Raw genomic sequence first — 20925 nt, 5'->3', positions numbered from 1 at the left:
CAAAATCTCAGCAGATGATGTCCTGAGCTGTCCAGAGTCTGGGATTTTACCTTGAGTCCCAACTCCAGCACTTCTGTGGTTGGTGGTGTCAGAGCATGCAGGAGATGCTAATTCATGGGTTAGTGAAACAGGTCCGTACATTTCCCCCAGCCCTTTCAAAGAGCTGCTTCTAAGATTAAAATGACTCTTGCAAAGCATGGTAAGGCTGTTCTTTCTTCAACCCATCCACGGAATATAGAACCAGAATCATAGACTCCTTTGGGCTGGAAGGGATATACATGTAAAGGCCACCTGGTCCAACTGCCCTGCAGTGAGTAGGGAGACCTACAGCTCCTTCAGGTGCCCAGAGCCCATCCATCCAGTACAAATAGAACCCAGGAAAAGTATTAACTTGATCTCATCCCCATCTGCTCCCTGCTAACTGCAACTACAGCAAGTTAAGATCAGTCCTTGCTGTCCCTATGTTCCTAAACATTTCTGGAGGAGATGTTCTGGGTCTAAGGAAGTACTTCCAACGGATCCAATCCTCTCACCTCAACAGCTTTTTTATCACGGGAACCAAAAGGAAAAGGCAAAATGTCCTGATAGCCTTTGCACACCTTATCTATTGGATAGGAGATGGAGATGTGAGCTGACATTTGCACCACAAGCCTGGCTTGGCTTCCTGCACTGGGCTTGGCATTGCAGTCTTAAGATTAGGGAAGACTGAAGCTTGGGAGTGGGATGTATGCTGTGGCAAATGGTAAAGACTGTCCTCTAGCACTGACTGAATCCATGAAAAACTGTCCACCTGGATTGTGGACTTACAAACACGGGCTGTACCTGGGTTTTCAGGCCCTGATGTGGGTCATTTTGCCCACAGAAGATGTTCTCTCTGTTGAGAGGCAAAACTGGCCCCTCCTGTCCCACGACACATAAACACCGTCGGTCAGAAGAGGCCTGATTTTTAAACACAGTGACTTCCTAACAATATCTATCTCCACCTCCTTTCATTTCTGCCTGCGTTAAGGGAAATCTGCGACACCCTTGTTCCTAACTGATCCACTCAGTAACTATTTTCCCTTTGCAGAATTACGTGCTGGCTGGGAGGGAGGAAAACAGAACCATGGAGGAGCTCCAGGAAACCTTGCACCTGTGCCAGGAGTGCTGAGCAAGATCTGCTGCCTGCCTCCCTGAGCATCACCTGCTTGCTGTGCTCTCAGAGAGAGGACGTGTGCTGCCTTGGAAGAGACAGCAGGTTGCTCGCTTTGGTGGAGGAATGGAGGAACTGCATAGCTGGAGGAAGGGAGGGGGAAGAAAATGATGCAGCTTGTCCGGTGGCAGCCACACCTGGAAGTGGCAAACTGAAACAGGCACAGGCCTGGAAGCTTAGGAGAACTATGGCACAGGCCAGCAAACTTCACCCAGCACATTCTGCAGAAGGCATGGGCAGACCTCCTAGATTGAGATTTTGTCCATTTTTAGTGGGGTTAATAATCACTGTTGGAAGCAGCAGGAAAAGGGATGGCCAATGTGAGCAGTTGTAGCGGGAGCTGTAGAAAATCCTGTCCATCAGCAGCAGTTTGGAGGTCTGGAGAGCTCGTGATGGAAGGCTTCAGAAAAAAGATTGTTCAAACAGAAGCCCTGTGCTGGACACGCTTAAAATATGGAAGAAGCAGAGTCCAGCTTAGTGATAGAGGTTACCTTGGTCCAAATAGCATAATTTATCCCAGAACTGCTTGCTTCCAACACCTACAACAAGAATCATCCACACAGCAATGCCACAGAGAGGCTGCCTTTGGGAAACATCATCTAAATGCAAACCCTGGTGCACAGATTCTGCAGGGTCTGAATAACCCAGCAGTTCATGGGCTGATACCACAGCTGGTTCTCAGAAGGGATGGCTCTTTCTCAAGCTGGAGACCTGTTGGTGGCCAGCTTGCCCGTGGGCATGGAATGGGGAGGTGCTCACCCAAGGGCTGGGACAGGGACAGATACCTCTTGGCTGGGACGCACGTCCCCTGCTCCAGAACCTAAATGCAGCAAATGACATTAGAATTGGCCAACTCTACTATGTGTCTGCTCCCGAGATTCTGCTCACCTATCTATACAGCTCCTGTGATGCCTACTCTACAACATCTTTGTCTCCACACACTCCTTTCCACTGACTTCACCTTGGACTGGCTGAGACAACAGCACCACGGTCACCCCTTCATCCTCTTATAGGCAGGACATGACAATGACCAACCTTCATTCCCAGGCACAAAAGGTCCTCCAGCCTACAACCAAGCCCCTTATACTACACTTAGCACCATCAGAGTATTACACAGGCATGGAGCTGTTTTTCCTCACAACACAATGCCAAATGTGGCCAGCTTGATCATCTCACAGGTGTTAGGAGGGAAACTGAGGCACAGAAGGATTGTGTTCACTCAGTGCCTGGCGGCACTTCCAACTGCAACAGAGATTGCCATCCTCCTGCTGGTAATGTTACAATTCCTCTAGTCTGTACTGAGTTTGGAAGAGCTGAACCTCATCTTTCGACTGATACTGTCTTTTCTCAGCACAAATTTTACCCAGCAAACACAGCGCGGAGCTGCAATGAGGTTTGTCCAAAGTTACGTCGCGTCCACCGGCAGCAAGGGATCACGGGGAAGGCCGGGAGGACGGGGAGGGGAGGACGAGGGGACCACTTACATGGTAATGTTTCTGCACGGTTCTTTTGGATCATTATGCAGAGCTGTAGCACCAGTTGAGGAGCGCTCTCGAGGAAGGTTTCCAGGAGGCGCAACATATTTACGTCTGCATATTCGTACATCATAGCCCAGTAGAAACGCCGCTGGTGTTCCTTCCGCCTCTGGCTCTGGATCCCCAGGTACATAGTTCGGATATACCTGCAGGAAACAGGAGGAAAAGCAAAGTGTGAGACTTGGGCGTTGGACGAAATCCAACGGGAGAGGGGCTGTGGGGCAGCAGGTGGGGGAGGGAAGTTGTTGAGGGCGAGACTGGGGTGGGCATAGGCGCCTCTGCAGCTCTACCAGCAGGATCAGAGGAGCTGGGAAACCTACAGCATCCTCACAGTGCAATGCAGAAGTGGGACCTCTTTGACTTACACCACACAAAATGTGACGTGTGAGGGGTAGGAAATGCTCATGGAACATCTGCACAAGGAAACAACTCCTCTACCTCATTTTCTTGAGGAGTAGCTACGTAGCAAAGGCTGCTTACAACACTCAGTGATGGTCTGTCCTATTGCCTACGTCCCTTCAGCACTCCACCAAGACCCTCCCTCATGGACCCCAGAAACATGACCACATTTCATCACTGGCAGAGCAATAGGATGGCAGCTTTACCGTCAGCACGTGTGCCACTGAACAGCAATTGAGGTTTTTGGCAATGCTGGACTACAAGGAGGTGCTGTGTACGGACACACACTGCTCTGTTGTCTCTGTCTCCATACCAGCTGAGTAAGGAGACCTGCAAACCTCACCCTGGGAACGCAACTTCCCTTGAGAGAACCTCTGGCCAACCTTGGTCAACAGTGTTGATCAAATCAGGGCAGCACAAGCTGCCCAAATCTAACATGACTCATGGCATTCTTAGAAAATAAGCATCTCCTATTGGGCTCCTTGATAATTCTTGCTGACCCGATAGTAGTTCTCTTTAATTCTGAGCAGTAGCTGTAACCTTGTGCACTGAGATTTAGTATAGGGATCTCTGTACTTAATGCTGACACTGAAGTTGGTCATCTGAGCGAATCAATGGAGAGAAACGTCCCCTCTGCTCCACCTCAGATGCCTGTATGGGGGTGGGATGTGGAGCTGGGGTGGGCTCCCAGCTTCACAAACCTGGGTCCCACCAAACCACTGAGATCATTCCTGGCCACCCAGAGCAGGATTGCATGGCAAGAAAGAGTGGGAGGAAAGGATGCAAGCCCTGATAGCCTCTATAGCTCTAAACAAGGGCCAGGGAGAGGGAGAGAAGCTCTGCAAGCCCTGCCCTTGCTCAAGCACCTTGTCATTCCCGTTGGCTGCCCACGACCACAGAAAATTAAAGACCCCGAAAGAAAACTCAAGAGGACACCAAAGGACTGACGCAGGAAAGCCACCAGGTGGGGCTCAACACTCGAGAAAATGCCACACCGACCACTGGCGACACTGGTGACACTGGTGACACAGCCCCAGCACAACCCGAGTGGGGTGGGAGCACCCACGGACACAGTTGCTTCCCATGGCAGCCGGCCTCCTCCCAGCACCACCCATAGCCCCGACCCAGCAGCTGCAGGATGACATGGGACTCTGAATTTAGGCAAAGACAGCAGTCATTCTGCCCAGCTCTCTCCACACGGATACCCTACGGTGAGTTGTCTACCCACTGTCCTTCCTTTCCAGGAGCTCCCACTCCAGCTAGGATGTGAAGCCTGAGCCCCTCTGCTGAAGATGAAGATGCTCATTTCTCATCATCCCAGCTGTGGGCAAGGAGAATTCTGTCTCCTTGTGCCCTGCAGCGGTCTTACGCCTTTTTGCACACAGTTACCATGTAAACCCTCAGTCTTCTTGGAAAAAAAAAAAAGAGCATTATTCTTTCAGTCCCTACTCACAGCTCACTTTTTCTCCATCCCTACACTGCTGTCCCTCAGTGGATGGTTTTTAAGGACACTGTTCTTTTTTGAAGACTATAGGATGGCAGAAATGACCACAGCAATGGCACTGAGTCACTCAGGACTCAGGAGCAGCTCCCCTGCAGCATCTGCACAAAACACATTGGAGTAGTGCATGCCCTGACCCTGACTGCACCGGGAGCTGGAACAAAGGCAATGACAGTGTCGCACCTCACTCTGCCAGCTGTAGAACCTACAGCTCTTTGCAAAGGTTGGCTGCACCACGCTCCCCCTGTAGTTGGGGAAACTGAGTCATGGATGCCCACAAGGCCCCTCCTGAGTCCTCCAGACAGGCAGAGAGCCGAGTGCAGATGTCTCAGGGATGAAGCACTGGCACAGGCTGCACACAGAGGTGGTGGAGTCTCCTTCTCTGGGGACGTTCAAGACTCATCTGGACGCCTACCTGTGCAACCTGGGCTGGGAGCTGCTTTGGTAGGGGGTTGGACTGATGATCCCTAGAGGTCCCTTCCAACCCCTACAACGATCAGTGATAAACTGGTGGGAGCTGTTGGCTCTTTCAAAGGCAAAGAGGTCTTAGAGAGAGATGTGGACAAACTGGAGGGTTGGGCCATCACCAACTGCATGGACCTGAGCAAGAGCCAACACTGAATGTTTGCACCTGGGATGGGGCAAGCAAGGCTATACACATGGGCTGGGGGACTGCTGGGCAGCAGTTCTGTAGAAAGGGATCTGGGGGTTCTGGCATGCTGAACAGGAGCCAGCAGTTTACCCTGGCAGCCAAAAGGGCCAACTGTACCCTGGTGGTGGACCCAGCAGCTGGGCTCAGTGGTCCTCGCTGGTCCCTTCCAACTCAGGATAGAATGGCCTGGGTTGAAAAGGACTGCAATGATCATCTAGTTTCAACACCCCTGCTATGTGCAGGGGCCATAGTGGCTCATCAGCCACTAGAGCAGGCTGCCCAGAGCCACATCCAGCCTTGCCTTGAATGCCTCCAGGGATGGTTTTATTCCACTACGTATGTTTCTCCTCCGTGGTATTTCATTCCTTTGTTTGAGGGCTTTTTTGCCTACTTTTACTAACGCTGGTTAAGTGTAGACAAACTCAAAAAATAAAATCGATGTCATTTCACCTGAAATTTGTTGTTCTTGGTCAAGCCAGTAGCAAATAGAGTTCTATAATTAGACTTTCAAATCCATATTCAGGCCTGATCCTCAGTCTCCAGCAACACGATGCTTCCTCTTATGTCAGTGAAAGCCATTCACCGCCCCGTGCTTTCAAAAATCAGGCTAATTTATTTATTTAAGAGCTTAATTTTGGATACAGGAGTCTAACTTTGGGCTTTGTTTATTTTGTTTTGAATATTTGGGGCTATTTTTACATACGAGTGTGTGCATTCGCGTGTACGCATGCATTTTTAGTTCTGAGTTCCATCACGGCTTCAAGAGACAGAACTAATTTGGGGTCGGGGTGCTTTTCTTTACATGCACAAAGGGTTGGCTGTCCCCTCAGCTCTGGCAGGGCTCCCAGAATTCCTGTTGGTATAATTACCCTCATGCTTATTTACTACGGATGCTGCAGCAGCACACAAACTGCGCCGGGCAAAGGCGTTGCTGTCCTGAGACAAAGAGTGTTTTGGAGGAGCGAAAGCCATCGGCTGCAAAAACGTGGCCAAATAATTTTTGGAGGGGACCCCGTGGATGACAAAGACTGCTTAGAAGAAATGCCCAGAGATGGGATTGTGGAGTCAGAAGCTGTGTCTGCACCATTAAACAAAAGAGACCAAAGTGTTTGGCCAGCTGGCTTGACTCGACTCCACGTGTCTACATCTGTGTTGGCTGGCCTTGGCCAAAGTTGCCAGAGCCTATATGGAAAATATAGCAGCATGGACTGTTGCAGGATACTGCCTGCTCCTTGGCCCTGTCCCTCTAACAGAGGTAGCAGAAAGCATAGAAGGATGTTCCATGCAGCAAGGGAAAAGATAAAGGATACTGGTGTGTGCGAGGGCTGCAAAGCACAGTAAGGAACAGCAGCCTAGCCCCTGCGTTGTGTTTTGGGGGAGTATGTGTCCTAATGGCCTGTCCCACACAACCAGAGGCTGACCAAGGTCAAGAACCTCATGCTGCATCTACAATAGTCAACAAATAGTCACCTGGTGTAGGGAACCTGCTTTGGCAGGGGGGTTGGACTCGATGATCTCTTGAGGTCCCTTCCAACCCCTATGATTCTATGATTCAAAGCACGTGAGCCTGATCGCTTTACCTGAGGCCAACTGGCCCAAGATGACCCCAGAAATGAGCTCTGTCATGACCTCAAGCCAGTTGACTGCTTTCAGACCCAGTACTGGGAGTGATTTCTGGCCCCTGCTTGGTCCTGAACCCTGTTGAGGTTATCTTCATTTGAGAGAGCACTACTATAGCTTGCTGGTTACCCAACAACTGCAGGTTAGGAAACTCATCTCGACTACACATAACCAAGCTTGCGACTGCTGAGAAGCAAATCCAGGATGGAAAAATGAGAGTATTTATGACCTCAAGGATCACTTTTGACAGTTTTAACCCCTCTACGCTCATTTTTTGACCCTAGAAGATCACAGATGGTAGAGGAACATGAATGGACTCCTGACCGTTCCCTACAGACCACAAATAGACCACAAGAGTAAGAAGAAGCTCAAAGCATTAACTCTGCTTGTAGCACCTTACATGCCTTTTTTGCTTCATCGGGGTTTGTCAGGACCAGGAAGGCTGCAGGTAAAACCTCTTTCATTTCTCTCCAGATAACTCTTCTCTCCCACACTACAGCAGACAGTTGGTGATGTCCTGAATGACATGGTAGCAATGCACACAGGGTAGGCAGACAACATTTCCCTCACCATCCTGTGGCACCAACCTATTCCCTGGTGCTCTGCCCTGGGAGAACAAGGATGGTTTGGGGTGAGTTACCCACGTTGCTGGCTCACCCTCCTACCACCTCCTCCACTGGAAGTCCATCTAACTCTTGCAAAGGGCCATTATCTTTATGCACCAGAGGGTGTTTGCAGATTAAAAGCCTGCTCCTTGGAAGGGAGGAAATCAGGACATGTGGAACCACTCAGCTGGAAGGCTTGAAAGGGAGGCTGGCTGAACACAGCCTTAAAATGAGGTTACATAAGGCCAGATCTCAGCTGGAGCAAGCTGGCATCCATAGGGCTCTAGCAATTTACACCAGCTGAGGCTTTGGCCTGCTTTTTTAATTTTAATGAATTATTTTCATTCTAACGGATATAAAAAGGAATATAAGATGCAGCACTCAAGCAACAGGGGAACATGAAAGTAAAATGCTATCTATTAAAAACATCAAAATCCAACGTACAGTCACCAGCACAATTAACGTGCTCAGTATCAACATTTGTTAGGGATTTCTGCTTTGTTATGATGTTGCAAGTTAGCAATAAGGATTCACAGATGATTACTGTTCCTAGATGGAGTACCAAGGTAGCAACCCCAGGCCCTATCCAGGTGCTGACAGCACTGCCTCCTCTGGCTGCATCCAAACCACACTGAGGAACAGTTCCTGGCCCTGGGGTAACTCCCAAAGGGTATTTCAGGGCTTTTCTGCACCACTGCTGGCTGTCCTGGGCCCACACCATGCTGGGGACCACAGCTAAATTGGGAAATATCACTTGCCACTTCAGTAGCAAGCAAGGACACCTAAAATCTTCCATGTATGCCAATCACACATGGCTATATCTGTCTGGATTTTGGATGCATTCATCAGGGACTTCATTTTCCAGAGTTGTCTGATTTAGAATGGCAGAATCACAGGATCACCGAGGTTGGAAAAGACCTCCAAGATCATCCAGTCCAACCATCCACCCATCACCAGTATTTCCCATATCTCACCACCGTTGGCATTTTTGATGGGGTTTGTACCCCAGAATGAATAAAATGCAGCAAAAAGTGTGTTCATCGAGTATTTCAGCCCTTCTGCCTTGTAATTTCTGCCCTCTCCTTCCAAGAAAACGTGCCTTAGTATACAACTACCCTTTATTTATGTGACTGCTTCAAACTATGCCTAATAATTAATAATCTCCAAGCCTTGCCTTGCTTGAAGAGAATGTTGGTAAACACAAGACAAGCTTGTTCCAAGCATCAGAGATGTTTAAAAAGCTTACATGAAGGGCATGACACCATTTGTGACTTCTGTAAACTGGCAGAGGAGGACAGCAATCTTTGCTGGGACACAGAGTTTACACCATTACCTCGGCACCGAACCCGGCATGCCAAAATTGCACTATCTTAGCTTGAAAACTTCTCTGTGAGAGAGATTCTCAAGGGTATTAGTCAAGATCTGTTATCTTTAAAGACAGAATCAAGTCAGCCCAAGCTGGATGGGCTGTGAGCAACCCGGTCTCGAGGAAGGTGTCCCTGCCTATAGCAGGGGGTTGGAACTACATGATCTTAAGGGCTCCTTCCAACCCAACCCATTCTTTGACTCTAAGTCCAGCTTTCAGAATAAGTGCCTCTCCAGAGGAAACACTTGTCTCAGGGTGATTCAAAACCTGACTCTGTAAATGCATGTCTTTGAGAGCGGATGATATCTGAATGTCCATTTATATTGTAAGGCCATTTTGTGACAATCCGTTTGCAGCTGTAGCATCTGCTAGAAAAAAAATAAAATGATAGTGCCACTCTTCTGCTGTGTAGGAGAAACTGTAATCATTTTGTATTTTAAGCTAGTTTAAAGCTGTTTTAAAACACAGATGGCTTTACTATACACCAACCATGGAAGGCGCATATGATTTATTTCATTTAGGGAGTATCATATCACAGAGTGATAGTGTAATTTGGTTTGGAAGGGAGTCCTAGACATCTATGAACCAAATCTCATCTCAAAATGGGGATAACTTCTGACTGGTCGTGGCTTTGTGCAGTCAAGTGCTGGAAATCCCCAAGGACGGGGACTCCACAGACCTCTTCCAGCACTTATCTGCAATTGCTGCACAAACTCTTTTCATTCCAAGGTCATTTTCACTACTTGAAGAAAGTCTACAAGCCAACCTCCACGTGGAAGGACTCCATTCCATCCAATAGTTGGAGAGGCAAAATCACGAGGATGCTTTTAAGGATCACCACTCACAGTACTCTGATGTTTGCACGCTGATTTAACTTGCTGCTGATGATGTGGGGGCTCCTGTGGTTGATAAGGGGCTCCAGAGGAAGGCCATGAAGATGATCAGAGGGATGGAGCACCTCCCCTAAGAAGACAGGCTGAGAGAGGTGGGCTTGTTCATCCTGGAGAAGAGAAGGCTGCGAGGAGACCTCATTGCAACCTTCCAGTTTTTAAAAGGGGACTATAAAAAGGAGAGGAATCAACTTTTCACAAGGGTAGACAGGACAAGGGGGAGTGGTTTTAAGCTCAAGGAGGGAAGGTTTAGATTGGATGTCAGGGAAGTTGCTTACAGAGAGAGCAGTGAGGTGCTGGCACAGGCTGCCCAGAGAGGCTGTGGGTGCTCCATGCCTTGAGGTGTTCAAGACCAGGTTGGATGGGGCCCTGGGCAACCTGGCCTGGTACCAGATGTGGAGGTTGGTGATCCTGCCTGTGGCAGGGGGTTGGAACCTGCTGATCCTTGGGGTCCCTTCCAACCCAACCATTCTGTGATTCGATGATTCTGTAATTTCAGAATGGTTTGATTCCCTTTCTGCTGGGCAGTTTAAGTGGAGATTTGGGATTATTTGTTTTGTGACCTCACGGCAGAGCTGCAGGTGTGCTTTCATCCTGCTGACAGTGCCGGGGTTGTAACCTCCAGCAAACACACGGAGCAGAGATCTGGGGCAGAGGCATCACTGCTGCTAAAGCTGCCAGAGGCTGAAGACACATGGGCTATCTGTACCTGTGCTGCATGGTCTGGGGGTCGTTCGTGGGATTCATCTGTGTGACTTTCTCCTTCCATACCTGCAGATATTTGTTTCTGACTCACAGACCAAAAGATCACAACCAGAGAAGAGAAACAAACCTCACTTCCCATCACTACTTCATCAAACTTATCCAAATCCTGTCTGTTACTGAAAGAGAGGAGGCTTCTCTAGAGCCTGGCACGCAGCCCCTTGTTTGCACAGATAGTCATGGCTGTGTCACTGGCATCTTCAGTACAGCCCCAGTTTTGCAAGCTGCTTCCCAGCCAGTCTCTCCTCGCCTGCATTCCCACGGGCCATGGGGCTCCTGGGGACAGATGGAATCCCCATTGCAGATCTTTGCTCAGTAAATCAATAGAGGATCAGAGAACAGCTTCGTAGCGGGAGTTACCACGGTGCTGAGATGAGCTTGTAGAAATCATGCTTATGTTTTGACTCTGTCAATTATGTCGTGAAGCATACAGCCCAAAACACAGAAAATAACAAGGACCTCTACATCACCATGGCATGGAAATCCCTTTTTTCTTTTTTAATTTCAATGTGGGAAGCATCTTCTGTGCCGTGCAAAAGAGCAGGCGGGGTAGCAGGGGCTGCTGGGGAGGGCATCAAAGTGCTGGGTGCTGCAGAGATGTTACAGCATCTAGCACACGTGGGAGGGTCTCGTATCCCAGTGCTGAGCCAAATGCCCTCTTCTGTCACAGGTTCTCCCCAAATTCTTTACAATTCTGAAGTCCCCATGCCTTTCCTATTTTACACATGCTTATTTACTTAAAGCACATTCCCGTACCTACTGCTATCGCCTCTGGCAAAGCCTTCTGTTTTAAATCAAAGCTGTTAAATAGCTTTATGCAGAAAGAAAGGAGTTGAACTCAGAGTGAATTTTCATTTCAAGAGTGTTTGAGTGAACAGGGTTTAATGTCAGGGCTCTTCTTTCGGAAATAAAAGTGGTCCCGGTTCAGTTAAGTGTTACAGAACGGATGCAGCCTTGAAAGCAAATGGAGGTCTTATGAATGACCTGTCTGGTCTTGGCTCCTTGCAAGGGAAGTTTCAGTGCATATCCAAAGAAATGCCTGAGGCCTCCTAAAATGTAAGTATTCAAGGGCATGATACTACAGGGACACACTAAACAGTCACCTTGCCCTTTCTATAGGACGGGCTGCATTATAGTACTTATCCCAGATGGCCTCCAGAGATAACCTGGCATCATGTGGACTCCTCAGAGCCACTAGATAACTCAGGGGAAGAGGAGTTTGCATTGGTTTGGGAGCTGAAGGCAGGGACACATATATCCTCGCAGCTCTCTGCAAGCCTCCAGGATCCCACGGTGGAGGATGAGAGCAGCAGAGAGGGAAGCACTGGCTGTAGAGATGGAGGCACACCATGGGTGTTTCTTCCTCTGAGGGTCTTCCACTTCCCAGATGATTTAAGGGACCACCGTGGCCCTGGGATGTGGCATTCAGCAGCATGTCCCCAGCTCGTCTGTGCCGCCGGGTCACAGCATCCCCAAAGCAGGGCTCCCGACGTGTCGCACAAGAGCTGAGGCTGTCGCCTTCGCTTTGCTGTCTGCTGGAGAAAAAAGGAGCTAAGAATTGGGTGAGCGCCTGTGAAATCCTGGAAGAGCGGCCTCAGATCTTGGCTATTTTTAGTTTCACAGAAGCTGTGCATACATTACCAGGGGCCTGCCTTCCTCTCTGGGCTCTCAGAAATCACACGGCGTCCTCTCAGCCTGCCATGAGAGTTTAACCCTTGCTGTCCGATCGCCGACAGCCCATCCGTGCCAGTCTCACTTTCGTATGGATCCCAATGGGGGCCAGAAAAGGGTCTGGGAAAGTCATCGTGACTATTTTGGCTGTAGTCAGGTGGAGGAGAATTTGGGGTGTTTGCTGTCTGGCCCTTACATCAGTCAAGATCTTCGGGCAGTCTGGTCTAGTGGAAGACATCCCTGCCCATGGCAGTTTGACCTGGATGGTCTTTAGGGTCCATCCCAGCCCAAACTGTTCTGTGATTCTATGATTACATCCAGAAGGAGGAGCTTTCGTCTCAGAGGGGACTGGACCCCTGTCTGATAACCATCACCAACAGCTCTTGTTGGGAAATAGCCAGCCTGTAGGCTGAGAGGGGCAGGGAGTTGTTCAGCACACTTGCAGGACCCACTAATTGTTGCCTCAGCTCCTCTCTGACAACCTGTCAGCATGGCTAAGCCATACACCCTTCGTGAACCACCACGTGTCATCCTCCCATGAGGTGGGACTACCCCGCAGTTCCCTAGCCATGCAGTCACCCAGGAAGCCAGACCTCATAGCACTCACACTCTCCAAATGCTTGGCATAGCATCTCCTTCATCCCACCAGCTGTATCTCCCATGGCCACAGAATCACAGAGTCATTAAGATTGGAAAAGACCACTAAGATCACCTAGCCCCACCACCAACCCATCCCACCACCCCCACCAACCATGCCCACGCTCCAAACGCATCGTACCAAGAAAACCATCGCCACGCAGGGGATGAGAGCAGGATCACAAGTGCTGAAATGCACTTCAACAGCATCCAGCTCTTCAATATTTATTACCTCTGCCGCTCTGTGTTACTCATCAGCTATTCCTGGCCAGAGGAAATGTCGCGTAGCGTGTTTGTACTCTGCTCTTTAAGGGGGCTGTGAGTACAACTGCAGGCTTGCAAACAGGAGCACACGTGCAGGCACTGCATTGCATTTGGGTGTCACACCCTCCTGGGGCTTTTGAGGCATTGGTATCAGAGAAATGGGCCTCCATCCCCGCAGAGTGGCTTTTCCAAGTTGCGAGATGTGGTTAGCCATTGGGAGAGGAGACACGGCGCTTTCAGAAGGCACAGGAGCCCTTAACTCAGTGTATGTGTGCTGATCCCTGCAGAAACACCCCTTTCCCCCTTGGCATGGTTCAGAGGAGCATCACTCCCCGTGATTAACCACGAGCATCCCAGCAGCATGCCTACTTGCAGCACTTACTCCAGCTGCTGGGAGCTCTGGCTATGGACGTACCACTGCAACAAAGCAAGTTGCACTCCAGAGCCTATGGGTACCTGCAATTGCAGCTGCTCCATTAAATAAGCAACTCCTCATTAAGACTGTAAATAATGAAGCAAAGAGGGATGCTTTCTAGTGATTGCGATCAGGAAAAAAAACAACAGCCCAGGTGTGGCATTGCACAGCATTACAGCAACCATTCCTTCTCCTTTCCTCCTCCTAATTCAAAAGGAGCTTTCTGCTCAGAGCTTCATGGAAACGGAGCCACCTGAGCACGTCTCCATCCTCCCCTGCTCGCTGCAGAGCACACGTGCTGGCGGGCAGTTTGTCCAAGTGACACAAATGCAGCCGCAGGAGCTCTGTACCAGCAAACAGCATCTGCGAGGCACGGCACCCTGGGACGAGGGCCTGATGCTCACGCACTGCAGAAATGGAGGCAGGGAGGTCAAACGAAATGGGGAATGGGGCGCTGGAGGGAGGATCTCAATTCAGAAGGCCTTTGTCTCTCTGCTCCTCCTGGATCAGCTCCTTGTCTCCTTTTGGACGTGCAAGGTGAGCGCCTGACACAAATGAAAATAAAGCCCTTCCTTCTCACACACGTCCTTTCGACCTCCTGCTGCTCAAAATGCTTCCCCAGCCCAAACGAATGCCTCCTGCATGCATGATGTGCCCGAGGCAGCTGCCCTGTGCTGCACGGGGGGGGATGTTTGCATTAACATTGACTATCGTAAATGCTCAGACGAGATATACCCCAGAAACACCGATAAATTGCTGAACTCATTGATCTAGACATGACTCAGGAGTCACCACTGAATAATCTCCTTTAGGCACCTTCCTCTGGCAGAGCCCGGAGCAGAGTTTCTGCTCTGATCAGCAAAGAGGGAGAGGTCTTTTCCATCTTGCACTTCTCTAGGGGAAGGCCAGCTTAAATGACACGTGGGGGTTATCGATTCCAGTAATGTATGAATGGATTTCCCCCCCTCCCTGCTCTCCCCCTGCCACGCAGAATCATTCAGCTTCTCTGTCATTCACTGCCCAAGTGCCTCTTGAAAGTGCAAAGATGCAACCTCTCCCTGCTGGCACTGCTTGCTGTCTCCAAAGCCCTGATCATGGCCATCCTGCTTTCTCCTGCCTCCTGGAGGCAGGATTTAACCTTGTGCAGTGATAGGAGGATCCAGCAATGGCTGCTGAACTGGATGGGAAAGGTGGTGCAGCTGCCTGTCGGGGTGGGCCTGGAAGAGGAGTGACCCCACCACCCCATGACTCACTGCCAGCTGCCACTGACCACACGCATAGCTTCCACTAGATCAGGAGTTAGGACCTCAGACGTGATGGGACTTAGTCCCTATGACCTCCACTTGCAGAGATCTCTGAGAGATGGGAGATGTCCAGCCCATAAAATGGGAGGTAACAAAACCAAATTTGGGGGCTGGGATTTGGTATGACCCCTCCACTACAGACTCCGAATCTCACTCAGGTTGTCCTTCCCCTCCAACGCTGAGCCCTGGCTGGTTAAAAAGATGCAGATTCTTTACCTTTGAGAATTCATAATGTCCTCTTCCACTCTCCCATCCCTCCAACACACCAACCCATGTGTTGGCCTAGAGCTCAGCACCCAACTAGAAACAGTCCCCCCACTCCTCTCCCCTCAGCCTGGAGTTATCCTGGTGGGTTCAAACCCCTTCTTGTGGGTCCACACTCCTTTCTCCTAAGTGTGAAGGACAGCTTTGACTTTGGATGCACTGCCACTCTCCCTGCCTTGAACTGTGTTGGATGCCGAGGTGTGGACGAGTGAACAGAGCTCCTTGAACTCATCCCAGAGGAGGAATCTCTACCATGAAAGACCACCCAGCCAAGCAAACCAATCCTACCCTGCCACAGAGAAGGAAGCAGGCACTCCTGCTCCCTGTGCTAGTAGTTTCCCTGTCCACCCTTTCCCACTGGGGACTCAGCTTTTTCACCTCAAGCCTGGAGGTCCTGTCCCCCTCAGCTCCTGCTGCCCACTGCAATCACCAGCTGGAAGAAAGCCTCACCACGAGACTGACAGCAGAGCCTGCACGTCCCTGCAAGCCACAGCTGGCCATCCCCTCTGTCCTGGCATCCTCCAGGGCTGCTAGTCCTCCTGTCACCAGCAGTGCCCTCTGACAAAGATGTCAGCGCTCAGAGTTCAGCAAAGAGAAGCAGCACATAAAGCTGGAGAGCGCTGCTCTGACCTGGGTAGGTTTGGAGGCAGCACAGAATAGGACGTGGGCAGAATGCAGCCCTCTGAACAGCTTCGTTTCTTAAGGCAGAGGGCAGAGAAGGATGGGAAGCGTGGAGGAGCAGGACAGCAGCCACACAGCGAAGCCAAGACATGGCCCAGTACTGGATCAGCCCTAAGGGTAAGCAAAACCCCTGTAGGAAACTCAAGCACGTTCAGATTAATTACTCCCAACTGGTTATTCGACTCCCACCCCACCAAGCTACAATAAAGTGATATTTGTGATCAGATCCTCCATTCCTCTCCCATTCAGCCAGTCCTTCCAACCTCTGTTTTATAGGTGCTTGGCTCTAGAGGGGGGGGTGAAACAGCCGGTCCCTGGTGCACTGCAGTGCTGAGAGACCTGGGCACAGAACCTAGCAGTCCTGGCTCCTAGGTATCACTGTTATTTATATTACAGCGATGCTAAAAGGCTTCTGCTGAGATCAGAGTTTGATTGTACGGAGCCCGGTTCGTGCAAATAGTAAGAGACAGTTCTTGCCCTTAAGGATTTACAATCTAAACTGACAAGGACAGAGACACAGCAAAGGGAGGGATGTGTTATTAACAGCAGGGGACCAAGGCACTGAGAGATGCAATAAATTGCCTGCAGTCACACAGGGAGCTTGTGGAAGAGCCGAAGCCTGACCCTTGATTTCTCACTGACACTGCCTTGTGTCAGCCTGTGGAGCTTGCCTCTCGAGGGCTGCACTGCTGCTTCAGGTACAGCCAGGACCACAGCCAAAATCCCATCACGTTCAGGAAGGGGGAGAAAAGCCCCACTCCACTGCCACCCCCCCCAGTGTTGTTATCAGATGTCTCTGTTTTGCACAGCAGCTCCCCTCCAGGCCCCATTAGAGGGGTGAGGGCTGAGGCTGGGGTGACATCGATGCTGCTGCCCACGGAGCATTGCATGCAGAGCTCAAAGGCTTTGCCAGGGCTCATCCCCACTTGTGGGTTGCCTTCTCCACCACAAGGAAAATAAACCTCTGCAGTGGTTGGAAGCTGCTTATGCCACTTAGCACAGTAGATGCTATAGGAAAACAATGCATTGCTAGAGCATCTGGCTGCAGTAAAGTTGATAAATTAATCCACACACTCCAAATAGCCATTCCTTTTCCAAGGCAATTTTCTAGGCCCAAGAAAGGGAGGCACTGCGAGGTTCAGTCAGGCCTTGATGTGCCCTGAGCTCTGGAGGGGTCTGGCAGCCCATCCGGCCCAGCCTTTCTGCATCCTCACCATGGCAGGCTGCACATGCTTCAGATCCTGCACACGAATCCTGACTGAGAGACGACCACCGTGAATTGGATGCTCAGATCTGACCCAAACCAATGAGTCCTTCCCCAGAGATCTCCTGCATAAAGCCTGGGAGATGGATCAGGGAATCAAGCAATGCATCTTTAGCCACCCCGCTTCAAGGGGTGAGAGAATGTATGGGTGGATGTCCCTGGGCCCCAGGGACAGAGTTTATGAGTAGGGAATGCAGCCTTTTGGCCTCAAGAGGACCTGAAACCTCAGCTCTTCAGCCTCCTGCTATTCCAATTGCACTGGGCTCAGCTTCTTTGGCTTTTGTTGAGGTGATGGAACATGGCTGAATGCCCACAGTGGAAACTGACCACACTGTGATCAGCAAGCTGACTCAAGACAAAATACAAGTGTGGTTAGAAAGACCACCTCAACCACTCCCTCCCCCCTAAAACCATTTAATACAAGCTGAATCCCCTACCTTTCTATTTCACACACCTACCACTAAACAGGTATTTCTCCCAAGTTCTATTCCTGTTACAACCCTTGGGCACAACTCACTCTTGTAATTGGTGAGAAGCAGCAGTCCAGGCACTTTCGTGGGCTGCTAAGGATGATGAAGCTGAAATCACTTTTACTTAGGGGAAACCTACCTGAAAATGCAGGTTTTAAGGAACATCTCTTTGAAAGTGGGAGCCCCATCATGATTGCTACGTTGGGCACAATGCCATGCTAAGGCTGACAAGGTGTCTTGGCCACTTCTGAGTCGTGCCAGGACATCTCAAAGCACACAGTGATTATCCCAGCCTGACCTCTGCACCTGTCTGTGCACACATGCACTAAAGTGCATCAAAGTGCACTTTAACAGTCAGGGATGGATTCAAACCTTAGCACTGATAAAAAGGAGATTCATTATAAAATCATGGAATCACCAAAGTTGGAAAAGATCTCTAATATCATCCAGTCCAACTGCCCACCTATCACCAGTACTTCCCACTAAATCATGTCCTTTAGTACAACTTCTAAACGTTTCTTGAACAACTCCGGGGACATTCCAGGGTCCTCCTCTGGCCCCAAGGCCAATGGGCAGAGTGTGGCCATGGCCCTGCTATTGGAGTCTCCTAATGGCACATCCTGTGTCCTCAGGAGAGGGAGCAGCTCAAAGCTACAGAGAGCAGGGCAGGTGCATTGTGGCTGCCCTCGTCAACAGGGACAGACAGGATTTAATAACACCTTATGTCAATTTATAGTAAATGTTTCACACTGTCAGTCTGCTCCCCCAGGAAGGCATCTCTAACTCTGTGAAACCAAGGCAGACTGTGATAACTGCTTCCTCTGCAAAGCCATAATCTCACAAGGATCCTGTGCCAGTGTGCTGACTGCCTTCTCATTCCTGAAGAAGGTTAAAGTCTTTGGGAAGAAACCCCTAATCGATTATCATGACCTTAGCTGGGCCCTCAGGTCTGATTTTCTTCATGACACAGACTTATTTCTCAAAGAGAGTTGTGCATCATACTCCTCATACATCCCAGCATCCAAAAAACATCCCCTGGCTCAAGTAGACTTGGTGTTGAAGCAAGAGCCTTTGGGCTTCGAAGTCTGCCCCTTCCCTCTTGGAATCATACAACTGTTAATTGACCAAGACCACTACGATCATCTAGCCATCAACCCATCACCACCACACCTACTGAACTCTTCCCTGGCTTCAGCCACCTTTGGTGGAAGTTGACTTGGGATGCCAACCTTCAAGTGAAAAATGGTGTTAGTTTGGGGAGCACCCCACTGAGGGCAGCTGTCCATGCACAGAGGTGGTCAAGAGGAAGCCTTGCTTTTAGGAAAATCAGTACAAGCATGAAACTCCTGATGTTCCATTGACCAGAGGTCTTCTTGGGGATTGCCATCACACAAGAGTCCATGATTTTAATAGTATTTTTCTTCAACAGCTGCAAAAACTGCAGTGCCTTCACCCACTCTGCTGAATAATGGGAGTGTTTCTGCAAGCTTACCATGATAATTTAAAATCAATTTTGCTTTTGTATCCCATTATAAGTTTTGCTATAGGAAATTAGCGCTTTAGTAAATCATATCATGCTTGCAAAAACAACACCACACATTACATTGTAGCACTGGAAGGTTTAGTTGGTTTTCAATTAAAAAAATTTTAAAAAAGGCAATGAGTGCATATGTTGTAACTCAAATGTGCACTTCTGTAACATTAGACATAAGAAACACAAGGAAGGAATGTGAATCCTGAACAGACAGTGACATTTATTCAGTGATAGGGAGGAACACGCCCAGCTATTTAAGGACAAATGGGAGTCCAGGTGAGATCCAAAGTTGTGTGAGCTGGGCACCATCTTATTTATGGACAAGTTGATCAGTAGTGGGGGGGGGGGGGAGGGTGATGAGATGCACGTACTCTTTGGAGGAGCCAAAGCACAGAGGGAGAGCTAATGGATGGAGGTGACAAAACTACTTTAAGACTGTAAATGGTGTTGGATGGGGTCTGAACTGGGTCTTCTGCTACCCATCAAATGGCCTCATCAACAGGGTACAGTAGAAGAACTTCCTCCTCCTGCATTCAGGGAATGATCATTAAACCCTCTGGCAATGCCGGAGTGAAAATGAGTGTTATATCTTCCATGGCGAGTGAACTAGTCTTACCAGGATCATTTCCTGTCCATTTTCCCACCGGTGAGCAGAAATTGCAAAATATATTGGTTACCTCCAGCCCTTTCCACGGCCATCGCTTCAATAAAAAGGCTTGCTAAAAAGATACACACTGAGAAAGAAAAAAAAATAAAATAAAATTGCCTGTCTCTGAGTTCCTCCATTTAAATTGCTGCAGCCATTCAAAAGCGAGGTGTTTCATGCTGTCCAGACCTCCAGATTACCCGACCCATCTCTTTAAATGCACAGCACCAAAAAAAAGGCATTAGGCCGGGCCTTCATCTCCTCTCTCAATGATGCCTGCTTTCAGCCCTTGCTGTCAGCAGTCCCCTCCTACCATCAGAGGAATCAAAGGCGAAACCGGCTCCGACATGACAAATAATAAAAGCACCAGCTCCTCGCTCCTGAGCCACGAGTCATTAGGAAGTTCCTGCCTCTCTCCCAGTTGCACGTTAATGAGCAGACGGGATGGTTTGGCTCTGTGTCTGACAGGCAGCTCGGGGGAGAGATGAAACCTGCAGCTCAGTGGCTTTTACAGGAAAGCTGCTCCCCTCACAGGCTCTGAAAACCTGCATCGAACCCGGCAAGGGCGGCCTGAGCCAAAGGACGGGGAGCGATGGTGATGGTTGGTAGGGATGCAGGAAGCTCCCCTGACCCCACTGCCCTTCATTTCCTCCAAGGTGTTTAGCATCCCGCTGGGGTGTTAAATTAGAGTGCAAGATGAACTTTGGATTAACCCGAAGACACATAGTGTAACCTGCTAATAGACAAGGTTGGGTAGACCTAGGCCGAACTTGGGATTAAGCCAATGATGCACAGTGCTAACAGACAAGGTAGAGTGGACCTAGACCAGGACCTCAACCTCCTCAACTCAATGGAGATCTCAGATCCTGAAGAGATGGGAGATCTGGTTTGCCTTCCTTAGAGTGCTGTTGCTTGTAAAACAGGGGCATGAAGGTGAAATTGTGACAGATGGGACAGAAAGGCCATGCCTATGCTGCAAAACTGCCTTCTACCTGTTGGCCTCTTCTTCCCCATGCATTCCAAGATAAAGGAGATGTACCTCCCCCTGTATGAACACACTCCACTTATCAGCTGCTTCTGGAGATGGAACCAGGAGACCACCTTGGACACAAACACAGCCCTTCCCACAAAAGCTTTTCCAACATAGGTGCTGCCACCTAAAACATCTGCTTTTGGGAAACGGGCAGATTCCCTCAAGGGAAAGTCAGCAGCTTCATTCTCAAATGTCTTGCTTACGTTACTGAGTATTCTGCC

General features: G+C 49.6%; 1 protein-coding gene across 1 annotated transcript in view; it reads right to left on the bottom strand.

Moving 5' to 3' along the window:
- Positions 1–20925, bottom strand: part of XKR6 (XK related 6) — a 141804-nt gene that overhangs the window by 17366 nt on the left and 103513 nt on the right. Inside the window, exon 2 of the mRNA XM_065730500.1 lies at positions 2677–2873. Coding sequence (XP_065586572.1) covers positions 2677–2873 — 197 coding nt within the window. The remainder of the gene's footprint in view (positions 1–2676; positions 2874–20925) is intronic.

The sequence above is a fragment of the Cyrtonyx montezumae genome, unplaced genomic scaffold (assembly GCF_038088225.1).
Source record: "Cyrtonyx montezumae isolate F1298 unplaced genomic scaffold, pur_monq_1.0 scaffold_13, whole genome shotgun sequence".
In the NCBI taxonomy this organism is placed as follows: Eukaryota; Metazoa; Chordata; class Aves; order Galliformes; family Odontophoridae; genus Cyrtonyx; species Cyrtonyx montezumae.
This window is presented reverse-complemented; position numbering and strand designations above follow the sequence as displayed.